This window comes from Bombina bombina, chromosome 2, assembly GCF_027579735.1.
Source record: "Bombina bombina isolate aBomBom1 chromosome 2, aBomBom1.pri, whole genome shotgun sequence".
Taxonomy (NCBI): Eukaryota; Metazoa; Chordata; class Amphibia; order Anura; family Bombinatoridae; genus Bombina; species Bombina bombina.
The window spans coordinates 1,361,555,356-1,361,567,566 of NC_069500.1; the positions used below are offsets into that span (position 1 = coordinate 1,361,555,356).

General features: G+C 42.2%; 1 protein-coding gene across 2 annotated transcripts in view; it reads left to right on the forward strand.

Annotated features, from left to right (window-relative positions):
- The window catches only part of RPIA (ribose 5-phosphate isomerase A), a 60,255-nt gene that overhangs the window by 28,328 nt on the left and 19,716 nt on the right, over positions 1 to 12,211 (forward strand). For both annotated transcript variants that reach the window (XM_053704291.1, XM_053704292.1), the window contains 2 exons: positions 754 to 895; positions 11,525 to 11,624. In XM_053704291.1, coding sequence (XP_053560266.1) covers positions 754 to 895; positions 11,525 to 11,624 — 242 coding nt within the window. The remainder of the gene's footprint in view (positions 1 to 753; positions 896 to 11,524; positions 11,625 to 12,211) is intronic.

The window sequence follows — 12,211 nt, forward strand, 5'->3', positions numbered from 1 at the left end:
GCACAGGGGTGGAAATTGCTCAGCAGTTAAAGGGCTTAAGTAGCTTTTATTGGGTCGTATCCGTGAACTACAAATTGCTAATAAAATAAAAGTAAACTTAAAGTGAAAGTCAATCCTAGCGTTTTGCAAAGGCTAGGATTGCCTACTGAAACAAATAAAGGGGACTTTCAATCATAAAGTATAAGACGCTTTATGTAGAAAGCTCCTTTATTTGTTTCAACTGATCGCCGCTCTTAGCTGCTACGGCAGCCCACGGCTTAAACATTTTTTTGCTAAGAGGTGACGTTTTCACCTCTTGGCCAATAGCCTTGCGGTAAATCCGGCTTGGCGCCCATGGGAGACAGATTTACCGCACGGCTCTTGGCTAAGAGGTGAAAACGTCACCTCTTAGCAAAAAAATGTTTAAGCCGTGGGCTGCCGTAGCAGCTAAGAGCGGCGATCGGTTAAAACAAATAAAGGAGCTTTCTACATGAAGTGTCTTATACTTCATGAATGAAAGTCCCCTTTATTTGTTTCAGTAGTCAATACTAGCTTTTGCAAAACGCTAGGATTGACTTTCACTTTAATGCCAGATAAAGAAACCATACGGCATCAGCATTTCCAGTTTACCAATGTTCCAATGTATCTGCTTCTTCTGTCCTGTTATAAGGCAGATTGTTCCCTATGTACCAGGAGTCATCTCCAGCTGCTCATCTTCTTGTGATAACCAGATATTTTCTGAATGACTATTTTATCTTGGCTTTTCTTTTGCAGGAAAGATTCCAAACACTTTGGAGAGCAGTGGAAGAAAGGAATTCCTATTGAGGTTATCCCTATGGCTTATGTTCCTGTAACTAAAGTACTGCAGAGTCGGTTTGGTGGTGTTGCAGAGCTGAGGATGGCAGTTAGCAAAGCTGTAAGTGAACCATAAAAAATAGCAGGGAGGGGAAACTGAGGGTGTCATGTGTCCTTTTAGCAATTCCCCTGCTTTACTTACCCATTTCTTACTAGCAGAAAAGATTGTTCTGTTTTCACCCCTAGAAAACCCACCCAACACCTGCAGTGCCTCTGCCCCCTAGTCCACTCTCTCCAGTATATACTTGTGTGTTCAGTATTAGGATTTAAAAGTATTATGCTGTCCCCTTTTGACAACTTTGAGACATTGCACACAAAATACATGCTAGTTGGAAGTATTCAAAACAAAAATGTGAGAATAATATGTAGTTGTATTTTTTTATTTTTTATTCTATAAGTTGTTTAAATATAAAATGAATGGTTTAGTGACCATAAAGCAGTGTGTGCCACCATATTGTAACCCATCTAATCTTGTTTGCTTAGGCCAATCAAGGTGAGCTATAAATGAGTGTAAAGTCAGTGACTGTGTAAAAGCCGTGTTTAGTCTGGAAGCTGCACTCCTATCAGGAATTAAAAATCTCATAATCTTCAGAGTTAAATTACAGGTCAGGGGTTGGGACAAAAATAAGTATGTTGCAAAGGGTTTGTTTTTATTAGACACATTCACATTTTATATCACAGGTAGAAAACACTTTTTTTCCAAACTGGTTTAGATTTTGGAATATTTGCATCTGTAAAATGGGAGAGTTGGAGATGGGATGGGACTAAATGTAGACAACAATATCTTATGCCAATATTTACAGGTCATTATACAGTTTATACATTCAGGCTAAAGGCAGTTTTATATAATTTGTAATACTTTTGTGTACGTAGGACCCTCAGAAAGACACTACTGTACTGTAATCAGACAGCTAATAGTTGTTTCCTTCTTAATATAAGGAGAGTTCCTTACCGTTTGGAAATACTGAACCTGGCCACCAAGAGGAGGCAAAGACACCCCAGCCAAAGGTTTAAATACCTCTCCCACTTCCCCCATCCCCTAGTCATTCTTTGCCCTTCGTCACAGTAGGATGGCAGAGAAGTGTCTGAAGATTTCAGAGTAGTTCCTTAGGAAGGGTATCTGCCCTTCAATATGGAACTGGAGTTTTTAAGTAGTCTTGTCAGCCTCTCAGTGAGAGCATTGATGAAAGTAAAAGTCAAGAGATGCAGAGAGTCTTTTTGCGAACCCATCCCAGACTGCCTGCTAACAGCTCCTAAGCAATCAGTGTTGATGAGTTTCACTGCCTGCTTTTTTTTCTCACTCAAGTCCATGTCAGGAGCAATGCTACAAGACTGTCACACTTAAGACGCTGTGTTTCTGTTCCACAGCATGGATTCTGGTTAGATCGTTTCTATTTTTTTATATGTTGAAAACGCTAGAAGACGGGGTCACAGTGTGGCTCCTTTTATCTTAATAGAATCATGGGTTAATATCTCCTGAGGGGGATTATTGAACAGTGGGGATTAATCAAATGTGATGCTTTGATTTTATGTGTGAGATTTTATTGGGCTCATAGGCTGTTTATGTGGCTGGAATGCACAGATTTTTACTTTCACTTTGAGTGCTGCCCAGCTTGTAGCTTGGTGTGCTTTTTCTCATAGCAGGGGCTGTCCTACCTTGCGCACCATGTGATCGGGAGTGGTCTCGCTTTAATTTCCTCTTTCCTGACCGAGCTGGCTGTTGGAGAAGATGCTATTTCTCTGTATTGTCTGGGTCTAGGAGGTGGTAAATGCCCCAGCCATTGGGAGTATAAAGGTGCTGTTTTTAAAAAATAAAGATTGTTTGTTTATTTTCTGTGTCCTGCTGTTATTAGTTTAAGCTATGGAGGATTCTGATATATTAGAGGGAACTCACATCTGTTCCAAATAGTAATACCTGTTTATATTGTGAGGAGGCTTTTGTTTGCCCGCCCTCTCAATTATGTTGACATTGTTATTCAGTCAAAGAAGGTTAACCCTTTTAGTACCACTGAGCCGTGCACCTCTGAGGACTCACCATCCTGTGAGGTGCATACCCAACATTCATCTCCTTCTACAAACGCAGCTTCCCATAGCACACTTGATCCTCCATCTGGAGGGGGCCTTTTACCACCAGATGTTACTGCGCAGTTACAAACGGCGGTGTCTGCGACCCTCAGTGCTTTACCTCGCCCTGCTAAGCACAAGCGAAAAAGTTAAACATAGCTCTCCTGCCCCGGGGTCATCATGTAATTTATTAGATTTTACTGCTCTGTCTCAGTTATCCGAGGATGAGTTGCACTCTGAGGCTTCAGAGGGTGAACTTTCTGGGACGGAGTCTGCTGCCTCTAAGCCTCCTGCTGCGGAGGAACCAGCCTTAAGATTTAAGATTGAACACTTATGTTTTCTTCTAAAGGAAGTCCTGTCTACATTAGAGGTTCTAGAGGCCCAAACTGCCTGATGAACCTTTGATTCCTAAATTAGACAGAGTTTACGAGGACAGGATAGTGCCTTTAACTTTTCCTGTACCTGTAAGGATGGCGAACATTATTAAAACCGAATGGGGCAGAACTGTATATTCCTTTTCCCCCTTGTCTTCCTTTAAAAAATGATTCCCGGTCCCGGACTCTCAATTGGAGTTGTGGGGTTCCGTCCCTATGGTAGATGGTGCTATCTCCACGCTTGCTAAACGCACTACTATCCTGCTTGAGGATAGCTCGTCGTTCAGAGAGCCGATGGATAAAAAGATGGAAACTCTTCTAAGAAAAATGTTGCAACAGCTACTTATTGGTTCGACTCCTTATCGGATTTAATAGAGGTGGAGGGTCCCCTTGATGTTATCCAGGAAAGAATTAAGGCCCAATTAGAATTGCTAATTCTTTTATATGTGATGCAAATATGCAGATTATTCGCCTAAATACTAAGGCTTCTGGCTTTTCGGTTCAGGCCCGTTGGGCGCTCTGGCTGAAGTCCTGGTCTGCGGATATGACTTCTATGTCCAGACTTCTTTCCCTCCCCTTTAAGGGAAAGATTTTATTTGGTCCAGGCCTGGACTCCATTATCTCTACAGTTACAGGGGGTAAGGGTTCCTTCCTACCACAAGATAAAAAGATCAAGTCTAAGGGACAAGTTTCTAATTTTCGTTCCTTTTGTTATAAGTCCCAACGACAGCAGTCCTCCGCTAAGCCCGAGCAAACCAAGAGTACTTGGAAGCCGGCTCAGTCCTGGAATAGGTCCAAGCAGAGCAAGAAGCATGCCGAAACTAAATCGGCATGAAGGGGCGCGCACCCGATCCACCTCTGGATCGTGTAGGGGACAGACTGTCTCTCTTTTCAGACACTTGGTTCAGGAATGTGGAAGATCCATGGGTCCTGGAGGTCATAGCTCAGGGATATAAGAGAGGTTTCAAGTCTCATCCACCCAAGGGCAGATTTCTCATCTCAATCCTGTCTTCCAGACCAGAAAAGAGGGAAGCCTTTCTGGGGTGCATGCGGGATCTGTCCTCCTTAGGATTCATTGTCCCGGGGCCTATTGCAGAAAGAGGTTTGTGATACTATTCAAACCTTTTCGTGGTCCCAAAGGAGGGAACTTCCCCCCGATTCTGTACCAATAGTGCTTAAACAAATTTCTAAATGTTCACTCATTTAAATGATGGAGACGATAAGGTCCATGGGTCCATCCTTCCCTTAGTTCAGGAAGGACAGTTAAAGACCACTATAGATCTGAAGGATGCTTACCTTCACGTTCCAATCCACAAGGACCAGTTCCTAAGGTTTTCTTTCCTGGACCAGCACTTCCAGTTCATTGCACTTCTGTTTGGTCTAGCTACTGCTCCAATAATTTTTACGACGGTTCTAGGGGCTCTTCTAGCTGTTGCCAGAATCCGGGTATAGCAGTAGCTCCCTACTTGGACGATATTCTGGTACAAGCACCATCTTTTCGTGGGGCGGAAGACCATTCGGAATCTCTCCTCTCTCTTCTTCGATCTCATGGATGGAAGATACACCTAGAAAAGAGTTCTCTTATACCAAGCACCAGGGTGGAATTCCTGGGTACTATAATAGACTCCATACCCATGAGGATATTTGTAACAGACCAGAGACATTGCAGGCTAGCTTCGGCATGTCTTGCCCTCTGTACCTCCTTAAGGCCCTCTGTGGCTCAGTGTATGGAGGTGATTGGTCTCATGGTGTCTAGCATGGACATCATTCCCTTTGCCAGGTTCCGTCTCAGACCGTTGCAACTGTGCATGCTGAGGCAGTGGAATGGCGATCATTGTATCTGTCTCAACAGATTTCTCTGGACAGCCAATTGAGAAAATCGCTCTCTTGGTGGCTCTGTCCAGATCATCTCACCTGAGGGACATCCTTGCAACCATCCTGGGAGATTGTGAATACGGACACAAGTCTCAGGATGGGGAGCTGTTGGGGTGCCAAGAAGGTACAGGGCCTGTGGACTCGGAAGGAATGATCTTCAATGCTCTGAAAGCTTGGCCCCTTCTGGGTTTGTCCCAGTTTATCAGATTCCAATTGGACAATATAACCTTGGTGGCTTACAACAACCATCAGGGTGGAACGAAAAGCTCCCTAGCAATAAGGGAAGTATCTCTGATTCTGGAGTAGGCAGAGGCCCACAGCTGTTCGCTGTCAGCGATTCACATTCCAGTTGTGTGGACAACTGGGAAGCGGATTTTCTCAGCAGACAATCCTTTTATCCGGGGGAATGGTCTCTCCATCCGAAGTGTTTGCGAGATATGCAACAGTTGGGGGACGCCGGAGATAGGTCTCAATACCAAGCTACCCAGACATGGGTCGAGGTCCAGGGATCCTCAGGCGGAGCTAATAGATGCATTAGCAGTACCTTGGAGGTTCAGTCTAATTTACCTTTTCCCGCCGTTACCACTCCTTCCTCGTGTAGTGGCCCGCATCAAGCAGGAGCAAGCATCAGTAATACTGATTGCTCCATCGTGGCCGCAAAGGATGTGGTTTGCAGATCTGGTGGGGATGTCATCATCTCCTCCGTGGAAGTTACCTTGTTGCAGGGATGTGCTGGAACAAGGTCCTGTTCATCAAAATCTAGATTCTCTGAGGCTGACCGCATGGAGATTGAACGCTTAGTCCTAGCCAAGAGAGGTTTTTCTGAGAGAATTATTTGATACACTCATTCAAGCTCATAAACCGGGTACTCGTTGCATCTATCATAAGGTGTGGAGAACCTACTTATTCTGGTGTGAAGAGCGTGGATTTTCCTCTCATAAAGTTAAGGTTGCCAGGATCCTATAGTTTCTCCAGGATGGACTGGAGAAGGGCCTTTCTGCCAGTTCCCTGAGGGGACAGATTTCGGCCCTGTCTGTTTAAATGCACAAGAGGCTCGCAGAGCTTCCAGATGTACAGTACTTTGTTAAGTCTCTAATTAGGATCAGACCTGTTTTTAGATCTAATGCTCCTCCTTGGAGTCTAAATCTTGTTCTTATAGTTTTGCAACGGGCGCCGTTTGAGCCTATGCATGAAGTTGACATTAAATTGTTGTCCTGGAAGGTTCTTTTTCTACTGACTATTGCTTCTGCGCGCAGAGTATCTGAGATTGCTGCCTTGCAATGTGAGCCTCCTTATCTGGCTTTCCATTCTGATAAGGCAGTCCTACGTACTAAGTTAGGTTTTCTTCCTAAGGTCGTGACAGGCCACAAAATCAATCCAGAGATTGTGGTTCCTTCCTTGTGTCATAATCCTCCTTCGAAGGAACGTTTGCTTCATAATTTGGACGTGGTTGGCGCCTTGAAGTTCTATCTTTAGGCTACTAAGGATTTTAGACAAACTTCTTCCTTGTTTGTTGTCTATTCCGGGAAGCGTAAGGGTCAGAAGGTCTCTTTGACTTCCTTATCTTTTTGGTTAAGGAGTGTTATTCGCTTAGCTTATGAGACAGCGGAACAGAGGATTACAGCTCATTCTACTAGAGCAGTGGCTTCCTCTTGGGCCTTAAAGAACGAGGCCTCTATGGAACGGATTTGTAAGGCGGCTACCTGGTTCTCCTTACATACTTTTTCTACATTTTACAAGTTTAATGATTTTGCCACGGCTGAAGCAGCTTTCGGGAGGCAGGTTTTGCAGGTTGTGGTGCCCTCAGATTAGGGTCCGCCTCTCTTTTTGTCCCTCCTGTTATCATTCAGTATCCTCTAGAGCTTGGGTATAGTTTTCCCAACAGTAAGGAATGATGCCGTGGACTCTCCTTACATTAAGAAGGAAATCATAAATTATGCTTACCAGATAATTTCATTTCCTTCTGTATAAGGAGAGTCTATGGCCCCTGCCCGTGCTCTCCGATGGGCGGTCCTTCTTCTTGCACCATGTATACCCTGATATATCTTCTACGGTACCTTGTTCCCTCCGCAGAATAACTGGGGGATGGGGGAAGTGGAAGAGGTATTAAGCCTTTGGCTGGAGTGTCTTTGCCGCATCCTGGTGGCCAGGTTCAGTATTTCCCAACCGTAAGGAATGATTCTGTGGACTCTCCTTATACAGAAGGAAATTAAATTATCTGTTAAGCGTAAGTTATGTTTTTAAATAAATATAGACTAGTGTCTGCACCTTAGAACACAAAAAAAAACAAAGGCAAAGAAGATTTTGACTTGCAGGAGGGGAAAAATAGAAATTTTTGATAATTTTATATTTTTCAAAAATATTTAAAAAGTTTGGATTTCAGAGTAAGTTAGGATTTTGGAATTCCAGATTTTGAGATTTGTACCTGTACAATAACAAAATGTTTAGAGGTGCACAGGACCAGGACCACATGTCCTAATAAAAAGAATCGAAGCACTTTAAAGCTAAGCTTTAGTGAATTAAGTGAAACTTCTCCAAACTTTCGGCTAGATTTAGAGTTTTGTCGGTAACGACCCGAAAAGCTAACGCCGGCTTTTTTCTGGCCGCAACATAAAAATAACTCTGGTATTGAGAGTCCACATAAAGGCTGCGTTAGGCTCCAAAAAAGGAGCGTAGAGCATATTTAACGCAGCTTCAACTCTCGATACCAGAGTTGCTTACGCAAGCGGCCAGCCTCAAAAACGTGCTCGTGCACGACTCCCCCATAGAAAACAATGGGGCTGTTAGGAGCTGAACGCGGCTTTTTTGCAGGTGTTAGGTTTTTTTTCAGCTCAAACGCAGCCCCATTGTTTGCTATGCGGAAACAATTCCTACGTCTGCACCTAACACTCTAACATGTACCCCGAGTCTAAACACCCCTAACCTTACACTTATTAACCCCTAATCTGCCGCCCCCGCTATCGCTGACCCCTGCATATTATTAACCCCTAATCTGCCGCTCCGTAAACCGCCGCTACTTACATTATCCCTATGTACCCGTAATATGCTGCCCTAACATCGCCGACCCCTATATTATATTTATTAACCCCTAATCTGCCCCCCACAACGTCGCCTCCACCTGCCTACACTTATTAACCCCTAATCTGCCGAGCGGACCTGAGCGCTACTATAATAAAGTTATTAACCCCTAATCCGCCTCACTAACCCTATAATAAATAGTATTAACCCCTAATCTGCCCTCCCTAATATCGCTGACACCTAACTTCAATTATTAACCCCTAATCTGCCGACTGGAGCTCACCGCTATTCTAATAAATGTATTAACCCCTAAAGCTAAGTCTAACACTAACACCCCCCTAAGTTAAATATAATTTACATCGAACAAAATTAATTATCTCTTATTAAATAAATTATTCCTATTTAAAGCTAAATACTTACCTGTAAAATAAATCCTAATATAGCTACAATATAAATTATAATTATATTATAGCTATTTTAGGATTAATATTTATTTTACAGGCAACTTTGTATTTATTTTAACCAGGTACAATAGCTATTAAATAGTTAAGAACTATTTAATAGTTACCTAGTTAAAATAATTACAAAATTACCTGTAAAATAAATCCTAACCTAAGTTACAATTAAACCTAACACTATACTATTATTAAATTAATTAAATAAAATACCTATAATTACCTACAATTAAACCTAACACTACACTATCAATACATTAATTAAATACAATATCTACAAATAACTGCAATGAAATAAACTAACTAAAGTACAAAAAATAAAAAAATATTTACAAACATAAGAAAAATATTACAACAATTTTAAACTAATTACACCTACTCTAAGCCCCCTAATAAAATAACAAAGACCCCCAAAATAAAAAAATGCCCTACCCTATTCTAAATTACTAAAGTTCAAAGCTCTTTTACCTTACCAGCCCTGAACAGGGCCCTTTGCGGGGCATGCCCCAAGAAGTTCAGCTCTTTTGCCTGTAAAAAAAAAAAACATACAATACCACCCACATACCCCTAATCTAACCCAAACCCCCCTTAAATAAACCTAACACTAAGCCCCTGAAGATCATCCTACCTTGTCTTCACCTCACCAGGTATCACCGATCCGTCCTGGCTCCAAAATCTTCATCCAACCCAAGCGGGGGCTGGCGATCCATCATCCGGTGGATGAAGAGGTCCAGAAGAGGCTCCAAAGTTTTCATCCTATCCGGGAAGAAGAGGCGATCCGGACCGGCAACCATCTTGATCCAAGCGGCATCTTCTATCTTCATCCGATGACGACCGGCTCCATCCTGAAGACCTCCACCGCGGACCCATCTTCTTCCGGCGACGTCCAACTGAAGAATGACGGTTCCTTTAAGGGACGTCATCCAAGATGGCGTCCCTCGAATTCCGATTGGCTGATTCCATCAGCCAATCAGAATATTCCTACCTTAATTTCCGATTGGCTGATAGAATCCTATCAGCCAATCGGAATTCGAGGGACGCCATCTTGGATGACGTCCCTTAAAGGAACCGTCATTCTTCAGTTGGACGTCGCCGGAAGAAGATGGGTCCGCGGTGGAGGTCTTCAGGATGGAGCCGGTCGTCATCGGATGAAGATAGAAGATGCCGCTTGGATCAAGATGGTTGCCGGTCCGGATCGCCTCTTCTTCCCTGATAGGATGAAGACTTTGGAGCCTCTTCTGGACCTCTTCAGCCACCGGATGATGGATCGCCAGCCCCCGCTTGGGTTGGATGAAGATTTTGGAGCCAGGACGGATCGGTGATACCTGGTGAGGTGAAGACAAGGTAGGATGATCTTCAGGGGCTTAGTGTTAGGTTTATTTAAGGGGGGTTTGGGTTAGATTAGGGGTATGTGGGTGGTGGGTTGTAATGTTGGGGGGGGGGTATTGTATGTTTTTTTTTACAGGCAAAAGAGCTGAACTTCTTGGGGCATGCCCCGCAAAGGGCCCTGTTCAGGGCTGGTAAGGTAAAAGAGCTTTGAACTTTAGTAATTTAAAATAGGGTAGGGCATTTTTTATTTTGGGGGTCTTTGTTATTTTATTAGGGGGCTTAGAGTAGGTGTAATTAGTTTAAAATTGTTGTAATATTTTTCTTATGTTTGTAAATATTTTTTTTATTTTTTGTAACTTAGTTCTTTTTTATTTTTTGTACTTTAGTTAGTTTATTTCATTGTAGTTATTTTTAGATATTGTATTTAATGTATTGATAGTGTAGTGTTAGGTTTAATTGTAGGTAATTATAGGTATTTTATTTAATTAATTTAATGATAGTATAGTGTTAGGTTTAATTGTAACTTAGGTTAGGATTTATTTTACAGGTAATTTTGTAATTATTTTAACTAGGTAACTATTAAATAGTTCTTAACTATTTAATAGCTATTGTACCTGGTTAAAATAATTACAAAGTTGCCTGTAAAATAAATATTAATCCTAAAATAGCTATAATATAATTATAATTTATATTGTAGCTATATTAGGATTTATTTTACAGGTAAGTATTTAGCTTTAAATAGGAATAATTTATTTAATAAGAGTTAATTAATTTCGTTAGATAAAAATTATATTTAACTTAGGGGGGTGTTAGTGTTAGGGTTAGACTTAGCTTTAGGGGTTAATACATTTATTAGAATAGCGGTGTGCTCCGGTCAGCAGATTAGGGGTTAATAATTGAAGTTAGGTGTCGGCGATGTTAGGGAGGGCAGATTAGGGGTTAATACTATTTATTATAGGGTTAGTGAGGCGGATTAGGGGTTAATAACTTTATTATAGTAGCGGTGCGGTCCGCTCGGCAGATTAGGGGTTAATAAGTGTAGGTAGCTGGCGGCGACGTTGTGGGGGGCAGATTAGGGGTTAATAAATTATAATATAGGGGTCGGCGGTGTTAGGGGCAACAGATTAGGGGTACATAAGGATAACGTAGGTGGCGGTCGGCAGATTAGGGGTTAAAAAAATTTAATCGAGTGGCGGCGATGTGGGGGGACCTCGGTTTAGGGGTACATAGGTAGTTTATGGGTGTTAGTGTACTTTAGAGCACAGTAGTTAAGAGCTTTATAAACCGGCGTTAGGCCAGAAAGCTCTTAACTACTGACTTTTTTCCTGCGGCTGGAGTTTTGTCGTTAGATTTCTAACGCTCACTTCAGACACGACTCTAAATACCGGCGTTAGAAAAATCCCATTGAAAAGATAGGATACGCAATTTACGTAAGGGGATCTGCGGTATGGAAAAGTCGCGGCTGAAAAGTGAGCGTTAGACCCTTTTTTGATTGACTCCAAATACCGGAGGTAGCCTAAAACCTTGCTCCAGTTACAATTTTATTCTTTACTATCACCTTTTTTTTGTTTTTAGGGCCCAGTTGTGACCGACAATGGGAATTTTCTTTTGGACTGGAAGTTTGACAAAGTGCATGACTGGAAATCTGTGAACACCGCCATTAAAATGATTCCAGGTGATTCTGAAATACTGTTTTCTTCTGTTATGTGTGATCAGTCCACGGGTCATCATTACTTCTGGGATATAACTCCTCCCCAACAGGAAATGCAAGAGGATTCACCCAGCAGAGCTGCATATAGCTCCTCCCCTCTACGTCAGTCCCAGTCATTCTCTTGCACCCAACGACTAGATAGGATGTGTGAGAGGACTATGGTGATTATACTTAGTTTTTATGACTTCAATCAAAAGTTTGTTATTTTAAAATAGCACCGGAGCGTGTTATTACTTCTCTGGCAGAGTTTGAGGAAGAATCTGACAGAGATTTTTTACTATGATTTTAACCGGAGTCGTTAAGATCATATTGCTGTTCTCGACCATCTGAGGGAGGTAAAGGCTTCAGATCAGGGGACAGCGGGCAGATGAATCTGCATTGAGGTATGTGGCAGTTTTTATTTTCTGAATGGAATTGATGAGAAAAGCCTGCCATACCGTTAAAATGACATGTATGTATACACTTCAGTATTCTGGGGATGGTATTTCACCGGAACTACTGTGTTAAAGGTCACTAATCCTTTTAATAACTATTCTCATGTTAAACGTTTT